This window comes from Medicago sativa, chromosome 6 (genome assembly GCF_051527215.1).
Source record: "Medicago sativa cultivar Bolivia chromosome 6, Bolivia_mono, whole genome shotgun sequence".
NCBI classification, from domain to species: Eukaryota; Viridiplantae; Streptophyta; class Magnoliopsida; order Fabales; family Fabaceae; genus Medicago; species Medicago sativa.
Genome location: NC_140754.1, coordinates 53,601,649 through 53,623,391, shown reverse-complemented (window position 1 = coordinate 53,623,391; position 21,743 = coordinate 53,601,649). Strand labels below are relative to the sequence as shown.

The 21,743-nt window shown below is 35.0% G+C and overlaps 1 protein-coding gene across 1 annotated transcript; it reads right to left on the bottom strand.

Annotated features, from left to right (window-relative positions):
- Positions 1-15,688: 15,688 nt before the first annotated feature.
- Positions 15,689-17,950, bottom strand: LOC146915665 (uncharacterized). The gene has a single exon (XM_085718030.1). The coding sequence runs from the start codon at positions 17,917-17,919 to the stop codon at positions 15,889-15,891; it is 2,031 nt and encodes a 676-aa protein (XP_085574156.1). The 5' UTR covers positions 17,920-17,950; the 3' UTR covers positions 15,689-15,888.
- Between the last annotated feature and the right edge of the window lie 3,793 nt (positions 17,951-21,743).

Below are 21,743 nucleotides of genomic sequence, written 5' to 3'. Positions count from 1 at the left end.
TTCAAAAAAAAAAGAGCTCGCTAAGTCGAAAACCCGAAAGGGCGGCTTAAGCCAAAAATGAGCGTCCCGGTGGACTGAAAACCCGAAAAGGGTGGTCCAGGCAAAAATTAGGGGCATAAAAAAAATATATATATGCTCCCGGTGGATTGAAAACCTGAAAGGGCAATCCAGGCAAAAGTTAGGGACTTTCAAAAAAAAAAAACAATACAAAAAATGAATAAAAGACAGAGGTATCACAGTTCAAGTGGGCCAAATGGAAAGAATGCACTTTGCGCTGGCTTACGAGTGGCGACTTTTGCCAGAATGGTTGATTGATGGGTTTTATCCCGAGAAATGGCGACTTTTGGCCGGTGATTTGATGAATGGCGACTCCTGCCTATGGTTTAATTGACGATGTCTCCCATCTGTGGCTTGATTGATGTATTTTATCCCTTAGAGATGGCGACTTCTGCCAAATTGTTGATTGATGAACTGTTTCCCCAAGAGGATTGATTATCGGGCTTTCTCCCATCAAGTGGTTTGATTATGGGGCATTCTGTCTCCAAGCGGTTTGATTATGGGGCATTTCTCCCTTCAGTAGTGTGGTTATGGGTTGTTCCCCCACCAGTGGTTTGAGTATGAGCTTTACCCTGACAGTGTTTAACTCATCTCCAGTAATGTTATCCCCAATGAAGATTGCTGAGTGTTTGTAGTACGGTGTCAGTCCATCTCTCATCTTACCTATCCTCTTTTGTTTCATCAAGTTCACCTGTCATATCAGTCATACATTCATACATTCATGTACTCATATAGTTATACAGTCATATATTCATACATTCATTCATACATATATTCATGCATATAAGCATTCAGGCACACATAACTTGCATACAAATATCATTCGTACATGATTGCATTGACCACCTTGTGTCCTATTTCAATTGTATTTCAAGCGTCTACCCCAGTGTGTCTGGTCCAGAGATGTCATTCACTGTAAGCCCGTGGATTCCGGCAAACTTTTTAAAAGCCTAGTGGAATCTCGCAACCTCTTATCAAAAGCTGAGTGGATTCTCGCAAAACTCTTATGGAGCCCAGTGGATTCTGGGCAACTTCTATCAAAAGCCGAGTAGATTCTCGCAAATGTTTACAAAGCCGAGTGGATTCTCGCAAACCTTTTATCAAAAGCCGAGTGGATTCTCACAAGCCTCTTATCAAAAGCCGAGTGTATTCTCGCAACCCTTTTTCTCAAAAGCCGAGTGCATTCTCGCAACCCTTTTCTCAAAAGCCGAGTGGATTCTCGCAAACCTTTCATCAAAAGCCGAGTGGATTCTCGCAAACCTTTCATCAAAAGCCAAGTAGATTCTCGCAAACTTCATCAAAAGCCGAGTGGATTCTCGCAAACCTCTAATCAAAAGCCGAGTCGATTCTCGCAAACCTTTCATCAAAAGCCGAGTGGATTCTCGCAAACGGTTCATCAAAAGCCGAGTGGATTCTCGCAAACCCTTCATCGAAAGCCGAGTGGATTCTCGTAAACATTTCGTCAAAAGCCGAGTGGATTCTCGCAAACATTTCGTCAAAAGCCGAGTGGATTCTCGCAAACATTTATTTTGCTTCAAATGGTCAGTCCCAAACCACGGACAGCTTGTGTTTACCTATCATTCCCTTAATATGTCGTCCCCAGCTTGTGTTCAAGAGGCGTCACTAATCCAATACATAAAAAGGTCATCCTCAAGGTGTTTAATTCATAAATGTCACCAATCAATTTGTGTTCAAGTGGTAGATCCCATCCAATAATCACTTTATCAATACTAATCAATATAGACAAGCTTTATCTTCTGTACTTTCGTCCTTACCACGGGCTGTCGGTAATGTACAAGCTTTACTTTCCATCTTAAGCTTTATTTTCCGTCTCAAGCGTTATTTGCCGTCTCGAGCTTTATTTTCCGTCTCAAGCTTTATCTTCCGTCTGAGCTTTATCTTCAAGCCAAGCTTTATCTTCCGTCTGAGCTTTATGTTCTGTTCAAGCTTTATCTTCTGTATGTTCGTCTTTACCACGGAAGTCGGTAATATACAGTCTTTTCTCCCCAGTGATACTTATCAGTTTGTTCCCCAGTCAGTTTACTTTCGCAGTCTCTGCATTCATACTTGCATCACATGCATCCATATCATTATATTCACAAGCATTGCATTCTCAGCATTTCAACTGGTCAAAAATTGGTGTATTTAGTATTTAAGTCTCTTCGACCCTTTGATTTAAAAATTTCATCTTTTTAAATCCCGCGACGAAGAAACTTAAATAGGGGCATTTGTCATACCACATTTTTTGACCCAACCAAAGCTTTCTTTCTCCTCATTTTTAAATTTTTTTTTTTAAAAAAAAAAGTCAACATGGACCAAGGTCAACTGTTGACCGAAGTCAACCTTTGACCAAGATCAACAGTTGACCAAAAGTCAACTTTTGAAGAAAACTCAATTTCATTACACTAAACATTCCAATTTCAACTCCTATCATTTTTATTACTCCCTCCGGTCACTATTATAAGCAAATTTCTACTTTTTAGATTCATTCAATGAATGATGTATGTGGCCTACAATATAGACCACATACATCATTTATTGAATGAACCTAAAAAGTCAAAATTTGCTTATAATAGTGACCGGAGGGAGTACATTTCTAATCACAAAAATCACAAACTTTTCACCATTTTGTTTTATTATTTTCAAAGTCACAAAATTCATTTTCAAAAATTCAAAAAAACACTAACTTTAACAAATTCACACAAAATGCACATTCCACTCCCATTTCATTTCTTTCCCCATAAATTGTGCATCTAGATTCTTCTTCACATATAACAACTCATCATTATCCAACACATCATCACTCACCACCAAAAATCATCCAAAAAAAGTCCCAAAAACTCTTTTTTTTTGCAAAATTCCAAACTACTCTTTCTTACCCAACACTTAACCTAATTTTTGCACTCTTGGTGACCAAGTCACTCCCTCTATAAGTACCCAACAACTCATAGGGAGAGGGGGCCGAAATTTTGAGTTGCCAAAATCACCATTTTCATAAAAAATTCCAAAATCTTCATTTCTCCATGAAACTTCACAATTCTTCAACCAAAAGTTCATAAACACTTCCAACAAACCAAAAACACTCAAAAACTCAAGAAAAACCATCCAAATTCGTGAATTCAAAACCACAATTTCTCATGAAAAAGTGATAGTGAGTTAGACCATTTAAAGGCTCCATTAAGGTGGGTTTTGATGTTTTTATACCCCTGGAGTTGTTATGATGCTTTCCCTTTAATTATTTTTGCTTAATTCACTGTTTTTTTTTAGTTTTATTGTTTTGGGTCAAAATTTTTTCTCACTTTTCTCTCTATACAAACATCCACTGTGAAATCTAAGCTTAGATTCATGATCAGAGTGAAAATCCAAGCAAAATGGTATTTTAGTTTGTGAGATTTGGTGACTATTTGAGTTTTCGAAATTTTTGAAAAAATGGCTTTGTTGTTGTTGGTGTTTCACGTGAATGAGCATTTGGTTGGGGAAGAAGAAGTTGACTTCGTTCCCCCTTGACCAGTGGGACCCATTTCTTTTTGTCCTATATGCAGCTTGCTATTACACCCTCTCTGTTTTAATTCTGTACCCCCTTTTCCTTTAAAAATTCTTCTATATTTTTCTCAAACATTTTTGATTAATTCTAATGATTTTATTATTTTTATTTTACTGTTTTTTTATTTTTAGCACACATACTTGTGTGCAACATTATTAGGCTTTATTTTATTTTCTTTATTGCTCTTTTATTTCATTTTATTTAGTTTATTTATTTGCTTTGTTTTATTTTATTGCACTTTCTTTTTATTTCATAGCAAGTTTATTTCATTGCATTTATTTTATTTTATGCTTAGTAGGATTATAATCATCTCATGCATATTTTAGTTCTTGCAATTCATTTTATTGTCATTTGATTCTTAGTGTGTATTTTAAGCATTGATGTAATTTATTTTTGAGTTTTTCATTTCTTGCTTTAGAATGCCCCTAGGATGGTATGTAATAGCGTAGTAATTGCACACACCGACACTTGCACCGACACCATATCACCTTATTTATTGCTTTACTCTCGCTTTATTTTTCACGTCATTACGCTAGCTTTCCGTTGGTTTAGAAAAATCTTTTTATCTCAAAAATCAAATAAGCAAAAGTCAAATTATTTTCTTAATAAACCTTGGATCCAAATCCAAGAGATTTTTCCTTTATTTTCTTAATCAAATTCCTAAATGAATCTTAATTAAACTTAGACCAAATTTCTTAAATAAAATGAAACAACCTAACTTCTATTTTACTCTTCTATACCTTGAGGTCTCGCAACCCTTCTTAAAACCATTTTCAAAATCAAATTAAAATCAACTTAACCCACAAAAAATATTTTTGAGAGAGAACTACGGCGGTTTTGATCCCTTTTAAGGGTACATAGGCCGAGGGTTTATTCCTTCCAAATCGATCAAATAAAAAACAACAAAACTCATACTTCTTCTCCCTCCATTCTTTCACTTAGACTTTAAGCAATAAATTTTCAAATAAAAATAAAGTTAGAAAGAGGTTCCCACGGAGTACCATGGACGATGCGGGTGCCTAACACCTTCCCCAATCGTAACCAACCCCCGGATCCAAAAAGGGTTTTAAATTCATCTTTTCCCTTCCCACGAATAAAGATCGAAAAGTCCAAACGATTGAAGGTTCAAAACCAATTAATGGATTGACACCCGAAAATCATGGTATACAATGTCCATTAAGAGGAAAACCTCATCCTACCCTTTTTCTTCTTATGGTCCAAGTACTTTTACCCCTTTGGATGTATCTATTGTCAAGTACTTCAATCACTCTAATAGTGTACTTTCACCATTGAACCCAAGACTTGATGCTACTCAAGTGTGGGTTGAGTTTCCACCATTGGTGATCAATTAGATTTGGGTTTGTACCACATCCCTAATAATGTTTTCAATGTATTCAACATCATTTCCAAAGACATCATTCCTTGTCAATCATTTCGTCAAATAATTGCAAGATTTTCTTTTAACTTTTATAAACTTTGAATATTCAATTCTTCACGTAGATTTTGTATTCTCATAGCTATGTCTATGGATCAACTTATATACTCTTGATAGTATTCACCAACTATCATCAAACCATGACACTTTTGTCAATTGAGTATATTGTAATAATACACAAACTTTTAGGTCATTACACCTTTGCTAAACAATATTTAACATGCATTTCAATTTGAACTTCAACTTTTCTTTTATATCTGGCCAAGATATATCATACATTGAATGCATTTAAACATACATACCAAAATAAAACTTGATCATAACCAAACTTTATAAGATGGGATTAAACATGTAAGTCATATACTTCACGTAAAATTAAATATAACACAAACATTTTGATTTTAATTATCATATAACTAATACATATATTATAAATTCATTGTTTTAAATTCAAATTTATGTTTAAATATGTTCAATGCTAAATTTCAATAAACAATCACATAGAAAAATATAAACAATGAACCAAAATCATTAATATTCTTTATGACTTTCTTCCATGAACATATATCAACTTACAATAATTCAAAACATTCCCAAATTATTTTAATATCATGATAAACAAGAAATTAACAATTACTTTTCATATTATCATGTACATATAATATGAGAACACCAATTAATTTCTTATACATAACAACAATATCTTTAAAACATGCCCTTGATATTCTGATAATTATATGCTCTACTTTTATATTCAAATAAAATCATATGCATGCATATAATATATTCCTTTAAACACATTAGATATTTATCGAAATAGTTTTTCCCGACACACGTATGGTTCACCTAGTGTCATATTTATCATCCATCATTTTCAAACCATTTAGAACAAAGTCACATATTTATCCAAAATACTTATCTAATTCCTTACTTGAATTATTTCTAAATCATGCATGTATTGATCTAATACCATATGATAAATCTAACATAAATAAATTACTTTTAGATAATACACATGCATTTAGAACACCAAATATTTCATAATATGTCATCACTTATATGCATATTATTTCATGTTCAAATTAACATCAAATGAATTTCAAACGATACTCAAAATTTACCATGCATTTATTATCTACAACCACATGTAAATTTAACATAAACATATCACATATGAAATATTTATCCATAAATTTCCATAACATATATTCATAAAAGGAATTTGTTTACCGTTCAACGTAGTCATGGGTGAAAATATAAGCTTTCATCTCTCCCAAAAATTGCAGTCATTAATCCCAAGTAAATCATAAATCGAACCTAAAGATTGTTGGAACTTGTGTTGGGGGTCTGCTGCAATAACTTGACCAAGAAGATGATGAAGTGTGCACAAAAATTCCAAATATTGTGGTATATCTTGATTGTTGGGAAGATGCTGCTACACTTGAAACCTGAAAAGTTTAATGGTTATGCATGTAAAACTCAAAGCGTATGGGGTTGCCACACTAACCTTTAGGTTCGATTCGCCCCCACCAATAACTGTATATTGGATGCAATAAGGAATGACAGACGAATCCCCTTCGGGATACTATGAGTTTACTCTTAATATTTCCAACAGTATCTCCTAACAATATTTTACAGATTTATGGTTCCAGCAATTCACTCATGCATTAGAGAATTGATGGATGATTTAGAGTAAGAGAATGATGGAGAATTATGTTGTTAATGTAACAAAATTCTGTCCAAATTGTGTGTTGTTTTTCTTGTTGTGTGTCCAAGTAATGCCCAAATGCCAAACATTTACAGTGTATTATATGACTCTTCACACGAGAGAAAACATCCCTTTGACTTGAATCAATGCTATGGTTCATTAAGCACCTCTTTGCCAAGATTATGATCATATACACTTGAATCAATGCTATAGTTCATTAAGCACCCTTTTGCCAAAGGTTATAACCATATAAACTTGAATCAATGTCATGGTTCATTATCTATAATCAATAATAATGTTCCAATGTATATCGATGGTTCCCATCAAGAGTTACAACTTTTGGTTCTAAAGTGATTCCATTATTTTGGAAATCACCAACAATATATATATAATGATAAATATTTGTCATACTTAGTCATTAAGTAAATTTTTCTATGTTTGGGTTTAGTGGCTAAAAACTAAAGTGTTTCTTTTTGTACAAAAGAGGGCCAATGGCCTAAAGTGTTTTTTTATGTGGTGATTTATGTACCTTCATAGATGTCAAAATTTTAATACAAAATTTTCTAATAAAGTGTCACTTTATAAAAAATAAAAAATAAAAATTTAAAATACTACGTTGCTTTTTCTTTCTCCTCCTTCGTCAGAGTTTATTTCTTGTCTGCCCTTATTCTGAAATTAAATACCAGTATGCCCGACTTGAAAAAAAAACACCAAAATGTCCCAATTTTAATTGGCTAGTAGGAGTGTGCCAATTAATTTGGTGCACTCGTCGATGACCTGGCCATGAGTTTGCCAATTCAAATGGCGGACTCATGAAAACTTTTTTTCTTTTCGTTTTTTGCTTTTTTTGTTGTTTTATATTATTATTTTTTATCAATTTTAATTATTAAAACATAAAAAAGTAAATTAAAATAATTTAAAAATAGACTACTAAAATGCATAGTAAAATATACAAATTAAAAATTATTACGATAAAAAAAACTACAAATGTCCATTTGTGCCACATCGCCTACGTCTAATGCCACGAGCAGGATATCGTGGTTCTTCCGGTTGTATGTTGTCGATTGATGATTGCACAGAAGAATTGCCTCCTTGAATGAAACCATTAAATGATTGAATAAAATCTCCTTTCAACTTCACTAGCGTCTTGACACCATACTTCTCGTCGAAAATCATGATCGGTTGTGCACCATGTAGCGTTTAAGGATGGACTGGAAAAATTAATATTATGCATCAGTGTGAAGTTATTGTGGTTGGTTTTGTTGTGTAAACCGAAGTTCTAATTGTTCATGGGGTGTTCGGTTTGAGAAGGCACGTCACACTGCAACGAGACATTTGCGTGATTTCAGATAGGCACGAATCGATCAAAAACGCATACAATAATCCACAAAATGGCTGGCATGATACTCCAACAACCATTTGTACTGTATCCGGCACATTGGACATAATTTTATGCGGGCGATCAAATATGGAGAGCTTCGGAAGTAAGTTCTCAATATGGGTAAGAGTCACACTCTTATAATCATGAATTCCACATATATTTTTTTAACATATCTAATTATTATTTTTTAAATAATTTTGCAAAGTAGGTTATGCTTTGAAGGACCCTACATTCAACTATTACAACAATAAAATCCGAGAGGAAAAGCAAGAATCTTTGAAGTGGCTCGACAAAATACCAAAAGAAAAATGCACACATGCATATGATACTATTTTTGCAAAGCGAGGAGAGAACACGGATACCAGGTTAAAGACTACCAAGCTTACATCGCGCATTGTATGAACAAACTAAAACTCGAAGTGATTAAGTCCCACACTCATGAAGTCACTCATTTCGATCGAGAACTGCATACTTTTTATGTCCGTAAAATTGTCGAGCACATGTTTTCACCGATTTTTGGTAATGTAAACTTCATTATCTATCAACGCTTAGGACTAGATAAATATATTTTTATATTGTCCGTTCAAGTCTCACAATTTATGATATCGCTCTATGCGTTTTTTAAAATAAAAATTATTGTTCTTATTAATGTTAGAATTGCATCAAACAACTTTTAATTACAAGTTGTCTCTTGACAACATTATAGGAAAATGCTCAAGTGAGCATATTCAAAAGAAAGGAAAATAAAGAAAGATGAAAAGAAATGCAAACTGCAAAAGAAAGAGGAAAATAAAGGAAGAAAAAAGTAATATTAAATTGCAGGGAATGTAAAGGGTGATTATAATCTATCTCTATCCTCCTCTGGACCCGTTTTCCAATGCGGCGTGGGTGTTACAGACTTTCAGAAAATAGGATTCAACATTTTGTTCTAATTACAAACTGATATATAAATATATATATATATATATATATATATATATATTGAAAACTCGATATCCAATCAAAGAACCGATTAAAGCCAGAGCATAGCTTCGCATGGACTTAGCCCCTTGAAATTGGCACCAGAGGAAATCGAACCTGAAACCTTGAGAGGAGCAAACTCCAAGATCCCAAGCCAACCACTAGGCCAACCCCAAATGGGTTCTGATATATATATATATATATATATACCTTGCACGAAAAACTAACAATAACTTCCTATACTTAGAGCCATACACTTGGCATAATTACAAGACACTAAAAAATAACTTCAATGCATTTCAGCCTTGTTTGTTACCGCGTGTTCTACTTTGCCTTATTATTATTACTATCACCATGTCTACGTTGAATTATTCCAAGTTCATGGTAATAAAATTCAGACATTGGATCTTGTATAAGAAAGTATCTAGCTAAATTACGGTCCATACAGTACTGTAGAATTTCTTTATTTCACCAAGGCTTTTCCCACAAAAATCAATCATTTGATAAACTGATGGGGACCCATTAACCACATGCATGAAACATTTTAAACCACTTAGTTAAAAATGCGGCATGTCGAATTCTGCATGCTCTTGGTCGAAATCCTTTTGCATTTTATAGCATGTCAAAATAACCCATCTGACTTGTCGAAATCTTGCTTTCTCCCTTTAAATGTCCATTAAGTAATTCAAATAAATAACCACAAATAATATTTTATTTTTGGTATTAACACCACAATGACGGAAGGCCAACGGGAACTTACAAGGTCGACCTGCTGGCAGAATGGTGTGATGGTGGGAAATTTCAGGCTTTTCATATGCCTTGTTCACATGACAAAGCTGTGTGTTCCAGTTTTAATCATGACTACCAATGATATATCCATTAAGTTTACTGCAGTGATAATGTATTCAATGTCTACAATACCAGGTTCGAAATAATGCAACACCCTTCATATTGGTCCAATACGAAGGGGAAATATTCTGCCACGATGAGACAATGTGACGAGTAAAAAAAGGTAGTCGAAATATTACTCGCATTATGACCGAAATAGACGTGGTGGAAAAAAATCCAAGGAAATGTTGAATATGTCGTGAAACCGAGCATTCACGGAAAAACTGTCCACTTGCTAGACAACACTAATCAATTTATTGTAATCAGTATTTTATTTTATGTTATATTTTAATGTTATTAATATTATTGATGTTATTAGTCTATTTTTAAATTATTTTTAATTTATGTTTTTATGTTTTATTAATTAAAATTGATTAAAATAATAATATAAAACAACAACAACAAAAAAAAAGAGCAAAAAGCGAAGCAAAAAAAAGGCTTCACGAGTGGGCTAGTTGAATTGGAAAACTCATGGTCACGGCAAGGTCATCTACGAGTACGTCAAATGAAATGGCACACTCTTACTAGCCAGTTAAAAATGGGGCATTTTGGTGTTTTTTTTTTAAGAAGGGCATATTGATATTTAAATTTCAGAACAGGGGCCGACAGGAAAAAAACTCCCTTCATCACTCTTGCTATCTTCTTTTTAAATTCTCTCTCTTGTATCGGTCGTCAGTCCTCTTTGGTCGGAGTCTCTCTCTCTCAACTCCCACATCGGCCCAATGTTGTTTACAGATCTCAATCCATGTTTCTGTCACATCAAACTCATCTTTCGTCTCCTTTCACTTTGCCCTTAACCAAAAATTGAATATGGATTTGATGAAGTCATGGGTGGTGAGATCTCAGACGGAACGCGCTAGATCTGGTTACGTTGAGATGTGAGAACACAGCCGAGATGGGAAATCGACAAGGACAGTGAATTTGACGTTAAGGACGACATGGATAAGGAGTGGGAGAGACATAATGAAATGGTGACAATGGAGGAGAGAGGATCAATGAGGGTTTGAAGTGAGTTTGAGAGAGGGGGAGAGAGAGAGAGAGAGAGAGAGAGAGAGAGAGAGAGAGAGAGAGAGAGAGAGGGAGGGAGGGAGGTAGATAGATAGATAGATAGATAGATAGAGAGAGAGAGAGAGAGAGAGAGAGAGAGAGAGAGAGAGAGGGAGGGAGAAGATGGATGAATCTGAGGACGGGGGCGACAGAGGATGGAGAGTGCGGATGAGGGTGGTCGGTTGGCAGAGATAGAAGAGGGAGAAGGGGAAGAAAATGAGTTGGATTAGTAAAATAAATAAATGCCACAAAGGGGTGTATAATAGATGTATGAGGAGAATTGTGTGTAGAACATTACTCTTTTTTTTAAAGCAATTTAGGGTGGAGTCTGGGTGATGAAGGAATGTTGGCTGATGATTAAAGAAGTGTCTTGCGGTGGTTGTGAGTAGTCTCCCATGGTTATCTTTGATGTGGAAGTTTTTCTTCAACCACTGCTTTGCCCTTTGGATCCATAACGGTTTCTTACTCACAATCATAACAACACTGATACTACTTGATGGTTTCTTGCAGAGAAAGTTAGAAAATATTCTGATATTACTAACTGAATAACAGTTTTGTTGAAAGTTAGTTATATAACCAGTTTCATAACAAACTAACTAATGATTATCCTACCTAGCCAGGTAACGGCTTACTGAATATATACATTCTATTATTTAGAATTATGAATATGGTATTTGAAGTAATATTTTGTGAAGCTAATTGAAGTCATCTTTGATTATAATAATTTATTAATCACTTACTTGACTATAACTTTATAGGCACTTTCTAAGGGTGGTATGGTTATTGACTGAAAATTGTCTAAAACATCATAGCGATGTTGTCTCTAGAAGTAGAAGCCAGCGATTCTCATCGTAATCACAACTAGGACAGTAACATGATCCGATCCGATTTGACAAATAAGGGAAAACAAATGAGTTCAATTTTAATTTTTGATGCACAAATATCTATTTTATTTTTGTCAAACTTACGCCGATCAGATAATGTCTCAGCTTTTTGAAACTAGATCGTGAATTTCTACTTCCGCTATATAACATCAGTCATCATTTGATTTTTGGCTAAACTGCACTTTTCACCCCCTAAGTTTCAAAATGTTGCAATTTTCGCCACCTATTAAAAAAAATGGCAAAAGTGACCACTCATGTTTAGGGAAATATTCTATTTTGACCCCTAACATAAGGAAAATATGCTTTTTGACCCCTCATCTTTCCCAAAAGTTGCTATTATGGCCCCTTTTTTGTGACACATGGCGTCTTCTCAGCAATTTAGGGACAAAAGGGGCCAAAATCGCATTTTTTTAATAGGGGGCCAAAATCGCAATATTTTGAAACTTAGGGGGCGAAAAGTGCAGTTTAGCCTTGATTTCTTGGCAAACTTAAAGTACTGCACTTGATAATTTTCTATTTATATAATGTTTGTTTTGTAGTGAATGTCCATTCCTTTCACTTGCAGTTCTGTGTTAAGTAAACTTTCCTTTCAAACTCTAATGTATATCAGTTGTTTTCATCCCCTTCTGATTACTCTATTGTATATGTCCAAAATGCAACTAGCTAACCACTATAACTAACAACCGTATTTCAATATCTATTTTGAAAAACAACAATGAATCTCTTTGAAAGACTTAACTTATAGACACATTAATTAATTATTGAGCTTCATATATAGAAGACCGTTAGTCAGTTACGTTTACATACATATGCAACTAACTAACTAAAATACCATTAATCAGTTAATTGAAGCTCTCACACACTATATAATCTAAAAAACCATAACATTATAATATTCTTCTCCTAGTTTTCCTCCAAGATGTCGTTGAGATCTAGAAAAACACCATGGATCCTAATCATGTAGAACAACCTTCACTCGAAGAAGAACTGCATGTCCCTTTTTTCCTCGACCATCCCAAGCACTAAAGACCCTCTAAACGTCCCAACCACCAAACGACTATCCACCGCAACAACAACCACAGCCTGACTCTCCAAAGCCATCACCGGACCACTTACCTCCATTGAGTGGGACCAAAATTCAATTCGAAGATGCCAATATTACATGTTCAAGCGTATCATCCACCGATATTGTCTTTCCTTGAAAAACACCTTTATCACGAGCGTTCCAATTGACTCAAATACATGTGAACCATAGAGTAAATTATTATGACTTCACAACTCTTCCCCTTAAATAAAACCAGATAATTGGCTTAAATGTTGGCTCCCATCATTGTAAAACACAAGGGATATACAACAATGCATCCTCTCCAATAATATCAGGCATGAATATGTTATCTTTCATAGATATCCTGTTGTGACAGAATTGACATAAAAACACGACTACTTTCAATGGGATTATATGTGACAACCCTACAAGTTGAAATTCTCTGCTTTCAAAGGTATGAACGGAGGATTTACAAAGGATTATTGAAAACATGGAAACTAAGTGTATGAACATTCACTGTAACAAAAACACATTTTTTGCAGCACATTCTCCTTTGATTACAAGGGAACAACCTACAAGCACAGAACATAGTTAGTTGGTGTCATCATTTTCACTCAAATAATAGAAAGAATAGGTGTCATTCTTTTATCTTATTAGAGGATACAATATAAAGAGAAACTAATGTCTCTTGCAATATTTTATTGGCTCAAGTAACATAGTTATGTTCTGTCTTACAAGAAAAAAGAGAGAGAAAAAGTAATTCTCAAACTATCAGCCAAATAAAAGGTTCATAAAATCAAAAAATTTAAAAATTGAATGATAAATAACAGATCAAGTAGTGCAATTGAATATTAGGAAAATACCCTGCTTTCACAATACCCATCTTTCAATTTCTCAAACCCAAATTTATTCCTCCTACCATGCTTGGTTGTTGTTTACTGTCTTTAAGCACAATAATTTAAAGCATCATATGATAGAAATCTTTTCTTATTCAATCTACCATGTAGTCTTACACCTCCCGATTTGTCTTCTTGGAAGAAAAATGGGTTTTATAGGATAACATACTGAATTAAACATAACATGTACATCGAAATGATGCGAGAAACATTCGTAAATTTAGTCGCTCGCTTGTTCTGTTGGCATTGGGGGTGCTTTGGAGGTTTGGCCACGAAACCACTAGTTAAATTGGGTGGTTTCGGTGACGGTGGAGGCATGGTGCATTTCGCCATTGCATTGAGTTCCTCAATTGTCGTTTGAAAACTACAGTCTCGATAGTCTTTCTTATATACCTCACTCACTCCCTCACATTCATTCCCTTAATTTTAGGAACCGTAACCGATTACTTCTCTCATATGGGTTGATTTGCAACTAATTTTCCCAACTCATCTTGTTGAACATTTCCCAACTTGGCCTTGCTACAACAACTTCATAGCGTTAGAAATTTTTACAGAAACATGATGTTATTTCTGTACTAACTTCTTTTATTCCATTTTTGATTTTCTTTTCATCCCTACTATCTGATGCCTAGGGATGTTCATGGTTTGGTTTGTAAAAAAATACTAAACCGAACTGAACTGTGATCATAGTTGGGAAAAACCAAACCGAATAGTTAATAATTCAGCCCAAACCGAACCAAACCAGTGTAATGGTTCTAGTTATTAAATTGTGTGTGAAATATAGTTTTGGTTCTTTTTTTATGGAAAATGTAAGCAAGTCTTTTTTTTTGAAAGGAAAATGTAAGCAAGTCTTAAACAGTAAATAATGCGCATTCTTTATATATGATATGATTTGTGCTTCATTCTCCCCAATTTTGTTTTGGAATCATAATTCATCAAATTGGTTTGAGACTCTTGCATGCTTATATTTGTATAACAATAAGAACCCAACTCTGGTAGATCTAATATATGTACAAATTCCATATACAAATAGTGGAATTGCATATTAAATTATTTACAGGTCAATTCGAAGAGGGTTAATTTTTATTTTATTTTTGAAGGAAGGATCAACGAAGAGTTAAAAACATAAGATTAGAGTAAAATATTGTGTTAGTTATCAGCACCACTCAAAGTCCTTTGCAAGTGGCATACCTTCATTAGTGACCACCAACTCCTAGCCTGGTTTCCCAATATCAGTCTCTTGGTTTCATAAGCAACAGTATGTAAGTTTTGCACATTTTCATTCATATAAAATTGCTTTTTTTCGCAGCAACTACTTTTTTTTTTTTTTTTTCAGAAACAGAAAATTTATTCACGTCGAGAGTGTACAAGAAACACAATAAACTCACGGACAGAAAAGAAACAACAATACAAAGGTCACCAATATACCGGAAAAACCCCAAAACTAGGCTACAGCCTACCTGATTGCTATAACCGAACCTGCGGATGTGAAGACACATCTAGCAGAAGAAAAAAACGCAAACAGAAGCTACAGCAGTAAGGAAAAAAAAACTGATGCTGAACTATACAGAACTGATGGCAAACCAGCACAGCAGCCTCAGACAAACGCATAACTCAGCCTCAGCTTCAAGAAGCGCCGCAACTAATTGGTTTCGTGAGCTATAAGAAACTCTCAACATCTGTATTTTATGCAATTGTTTGCATTTTTCGCGATTCTTTAGTTGCTTGTGTTATGAAAAAGTACTTGTTATCAAGTGCTTTACTAACTTTTTCCAGAGATCAAGAGAGGCACAATGAAATGTTATCATTGTATCACAGTACCTGTTCTTTTTCAAAGGGTAAATCAAATGAAAGAGGTAACCAATTTGCATTAAAAACACACAGCCATTTCAACTGAAGAACAACTACATAAAACAAAAGCATATCAGAATTTTTTTTCCAACAATCTAATGAAGCAGTAGTTCATAAACAGAATCACCTATTTCCTTTTTATCAACTTATTAATGTTGCACTAAATAAAACACTAATAATTTCAGAAGGAAATCAATCCAGCACAAGTAGTTTCTGATACTCGGGGCCAGCGATGGCAGCTTCCATGGCTTCTACAGGGCTTAGATCACCTTCATTATCCACGATGGCAGCTTCCATGGCTTCTACTTCATTATCCAAGAACAATTTCAGAAGATTCTTCGAAAACCCACTTACCAGCGCCACTCCTTTCTGAGTGGATGGCACCGGGGTGGCCTTCGAATCTCTCAGATTCCAAAAAACTATCTGAGGCACAGCAGAACCATACCCTTTCTCACTATACTTCCTAGTGATAGCTTGGTAATCGGTCTCCCACGAGTTTGCAGACGCTTCATCAAACTCCATGTCACTAAATACAAAGATCCTCTTAATCATCTGATCCTCCTTGAGATTCCCATTGACAGCAACATCCAATATGCGATCAAACACCTTCTGGAAATCAGTGTTGAACCCCCAATCCATGTACCTCACAAACCTTGTCTTGGACTTCAGATCATCCCCCTTAATCACATGAAGCTGAGGCTCAGCACTGAAAGTAATCACCTTCCCTTTCCATGGTTCCTCGCTCAATTCAGACACCAACAATCCCAATGCCACAGACACCTCCATAGGGGTCCCATACATACTCCCAGACACATCACACAATGCAAGACAATTTTTCATCTTTCCTTTCTTGAGCAAATCATCAACAATTCTCTTCCACTGCAACTCAGCCACTTCTCCACCATATCCATTCAAAATAGACTTTACAATCTTATGAGGAAGCAAAGCACCAGCAGCAATAGTAGTCTTCCCTGCCTTCACATCCTGCAAGTACTTCTCAAACCTCTCCTCATCATGCTTCAAAAACTTCTCCTTATAAAACTCCATGGCCACAGAAGCAACCCTATTATAAGGAATCAAACCCCATTGATTAGCCCCAATAAACACCTCAGGCAACTCCAATGCTTTCCTCAACGGCACCAACACATCTTTCCTCAAACGATCACGAACCCTATAAGCATAATGGGCCTCCTCCACACCTTCATATTCCTCCTGAGGGAAGATCCTCTTGGCAATGGTCTCACACAGAAGAGTTGACCGATCAAAGGAAGAGTAAAGAGAGGGGCACCATTTAGCAGCAAGACTGATTTTTCTGGGTGACCCAGATTTCAAAAATTCGAGATCCTTCTTCAAACAATCAGCAAAATGATGAGAGATACAATCATGAAGGAACTTAAAATCAGTGTCACGATTGTATCGATCAACAAGCTTCTTAGCCAAGGCAATCCTCTTCTCTTCCTTCAAAGCGTGAGCAGTTTCTTTCTGAGCTTTAGCTCTCGCAGCCACCTCTTCACCTTTGTTATCCTTGACGTCCTTGTCCTTGTTGTGGTGTAGTTGTTTTTTATTTATTTCTCTCCTTGATATTGATGAAAATTTCCTTTGATCCCACTCTTCTTTCTGCGTTTTGCGAACTTCAGAACCTTCGAGAAGACGGTAGAGGATCTCAAGGAGATCTTTGAAGTAACCAAAGTCAGCGAATGAAGGAACATTGGTAGCTAGGGTTTTTGGGTGATTTTCATGCAACCAGAGAGCGGCGGCATAGAAGCCTTCTTTATCGGACTTGCCGGTACCACGAACACCACGGAGGTTACAGACGAGTTTGAGGGTGGTGAGTGGGTTGTGGGACCATGCTAGTTTGAGTCTCTCGACTAGTGTTTCAGAGGGAGTATCGGGGACAACATGGAAGAAGAAATCGAGGCATGGGTTACCGGTGGAGAGAAACGTTGGTGACATGTTCTTGGTGAACCCCATCGGTGGGTTTCGGTTACTTGGCAGAGAATTGAAGTTGGCCACCATTTGATCGACGAAGACATCGTTGGTTGTTGTGGTGGTTTGAGCGGTGGTTTGAGCAGCAGTGGGGTTAGGGTTTGATTTGAAAGTGTAGATCTCAGGTGGGCCGAGGAGAGTGACGGCGGCCATTGTTGTTGAGAAATAAAGTTGAGAGGAGAAAGAGGAAATTGAGAGTAAAGGTCTCAGGTGGACCAACGAGGTGACGGCAGCCATTGAGAAACAAAGTTAGGAGACAAAGAAACTTGAGAAACAACTAGAATCGATGTTGATTAGGATGGTTATCTAGAAAAGGATATGCGTGGGCTCCAAGTAATTTTTTTTTTTTTTTTTAGGATATGGCTTAATTATTATTAATGCTCCTTAATCAGATATTAAATTCTATTATTGCAAATATTATTCATTTCCAGAATCAATCACAACTTATATAACTATTCTCCCCGCATTCTTTTATTTTCATTTGAGCAGTGCTACTTACCACGAAGTGGATTTCATGGAATTTACGAAACCTTCACAATTCAACTATAATAAACATCATTTTAATATTTGTGGCAAACATAGCACTATTCTTATAAAAAAAAAAAACTTAAAAGTTGTTTTTGGCGGAAAAACGGCAAACATAGTACTATTCTTGTTTTTCGTTGATAAGTTGTTTGTGGCAAAAAGCATTTCCGTTTTCATTTTCTCTCCACATTCTCTATTTTCATTCTTTCCCTTCCAAATCATTTGTTTAAATGGGTTTACTATACATTTTATTTTATTCTATCTTAGGTTCTTTTTTCGTACAAGGGAAAGAAACCGTATTACTGATGTATTTTATTTTTAGAGTATTGTGAAAAGAGGTAACAAATTAATAAAATCTTTCTAGGTTTTCCAAAACTCTCCAAAATCCTTTAATTCATTTTGAGTTCTGCATAGGATAAAACTTGGATGTCTTTTGTTAGGTGCTTTTGATGTTGTTCTTCACTTAAACTTAAAGTATGTTCACTACTAATTGTGTTAATCGTTACATCACTACTGGAAAATATTAAATTAGTTATCAAAATTTTTCTTTGCTCTCAGCACAAATGCATCATTCCTTTTCTGATCGTTGTTCCATGGCGCTCCTTTCGCTTATTCTCCATCGATTCTTATCCTCTTTTGTACCAATCGATCTCATCATCTTCAGTTTCCGATTGATCTCTCATAATGAGATGCGATGGTGAATATAGAATTCGATTGGGAGAAAAAGAAAAATTTGATTTTGGCTGCGGTGGAAGAGGAGAACCGAAACAAGAAGAAAGAAGCAAAAACGTTGATTAAACACGGAGGTTCTAGACATGGCTGTGTCGTTGCTCCGATTGCAGTTCTGCCAAATACGACGGCAATCTTGCTAAGGAAACTTTTTTTACTTTCATTTTTTCCTGAAATATGTATGATTATTAATTATTGTATTGTAATTCATCAATTTAGTTTCTGCGATACGTACATTTCAAAATAAAATGTTTCTGAGATGCAGTTTTTTAACTGGAGTTTTGGATAATTGTGCTAACTCTAGGATAATTGAGCAATTTTTTGTCATAGTGTTCATCTACCTGATTTATCTCTTAACTTTTATTGATCGATTTGTTGACTGTAAGTATGCTACGAGAATCTATCTTAGTTGATTGAGATGACTAAACTAATTCAAAAACCGAAAAGTAATTTTGACATCACATTGAATTCTGTGTTTTTAGAAAGATTACCGATATTATGAGTTGAGGGGTGGTTTAATTTGCTTAGTGTAACAAAAGAACAAAACAAGAATTAAGAACTGAGTAGACTGATTCATTTCAGTTATTGATGTTCCTTTTCATTTACAAGTAAGCAATTGTTTGGATTTTCTTGCCGATGAAAGAATAGGTTCAATGGATATTATGATTAGGAGTCCGTAGTTTGATGATGAAATAACTGAGTTATGGCTCGTGTGGTTTGTGTTTGTTACATTTGTGTCTCGGTAACTTTGTTTGACAGTTTGTCTTGGGGATTTTCTTCATACGTTGCTTTATTTGCTTCTTCATTATCCTTACTGTTGAGTAGTTACCGAAAAGGTTGCTTACTTCTGGTGGAATGCCGTCAGATCATATGCAGATGCTTGTTACAAACTTATTGTCACTGTGATAATAGTGCAGATTTTGTTCTTAGCATAGCATATGCAATATTGAGATACATGCATTCTTCTTTGAAAATATGATTGTTTTATCTAATAATATTGTTTTTCTTAATTGATAGAAATTAGAAACCTTAGGACTTGTGAGATATTGTTTCATATTGTTCTTCTACACCGAATATTGAAGCTTTTGCTTCATAGCTCCATAGCTACTGCTCTCAATCTGAACCGAAAAAGGTTTGTTCCTTTTATGACAACTTTGCTAGTTGTTTCACAAGATTTTTTATGATTATAATTTCTTGTGAGCTGCGGAAGATGTTCTCAGATGCCAAATCGTCTCATCTTTCATCAGCGATTCGCTCAAATTTACCGTGGAAAGCAAATGAATTAGTGGGACTTACTCGTTTCGACAATGAAAATGCTTTGAAGTTAGGCATATTTTATAAATACATAAATACAAGAGTTCAGGAATCTCTATTTACTTGTGGTGTGTGCAAAAGTTACTAGTTCTTTTGAGACTGTACATGATAGGCATTTTGAATATGATAGGTTTCAATTCAGTAATAGACAATGTAGCAAGAATCACATCTCAGCACGTAGGATCGTACTATCCTACGTGCTCTGGGTGATATATACATATTTTACTTTGAGGTTTAGAATATTTATTCTCACTGCTATATAGTTAAACCAGATTTTCTAACTGGCAATTAGTTTCATTAGAGAGCTTATCCCTACTGAGGTAGTTAAAAGCCAAAGCACAGGTTTTTTTTTTTTTTTATCTCATGCTAAATGTTCACCATTTATCGGGATTGTTTGTCTCAAATGACTCTATCTATGGTTTTTTTTTTTTGGTGGTAGACGAAATGGCAAATCCATTATAAACTCACACACACAAGTGGAGGTGTCGGGGTTCGAACCCCGATCATGACGTCCAGCCTAACAATTTCGGCATTTTGCCAGTTGAGCTAAACTTCTAGACATCTATGGTTTTTATTTGACTTTACATTTTTTCTGTTGTCTACTACTCATCCAGCACATCCAAAGATAATGTTTTACGGTTGATTTAGTTCTCTATATCTGTTACAAATGCTCTTCTCACACCAAAAAGGAATAATGTGTTTGACATGTTCATCATCGTTGTTATTGAAATTGAAAATTAAATACAAAACTCCAATGTTCAAGATTAATAATGTACTTAAAAGTATCTATAAGAACAACATATAACTTCAAGCATGAATTATGCACTCTATATTATTCAAAATATTGTGAAATAAAACAGAAAGACATGAACCAGATTTCTGGCCATGGGAATGATTTTAGGTACCAAATCCTGAAACTCGAAAATCATTCATGATCAAACTTTCAAATTATACGAACAAAGGTACAAAGCAATGTTCGAAGTGAAGTGCAGAGCCTGACTGTTGATCCTTCTTCTTTCAAAGAAATCTTCAAACGAAATGCTTCTTTCATAGGCATCGGTTATAAATTTATCTTTACACAAACTAATGATGATTGTGTTGTGCATTGCTACATTTGATGGAACAAACCAAATGATTCTTTCAAATGATGAACAATGCAAAATCCATAAATTAGTGAATTGAAAGTGACAACGGTGGGAGAAATTCTCTTTGCAATCATTTTAGAGTATAGCTCATTGGCATCGGTTAAGTTTATTTTTACACAAACTACCGATGATTGTGTTATAAATTACCACATCAAGCTTAAATTAAAGGTTTAAAGACAAATAGACCAAAGCCAAATTTAGCAAATTCACCCCTCTAATTACAAAAATGATCAATTTTGTTTATAAATACAAAAAGATGACTTGTTTTTGTCTAAATTTTAGACTCTAAAGTGACTCATAAAATAAAAGTAGCATCCCCTCAAATTTCAAAAGACTATACTACAATTT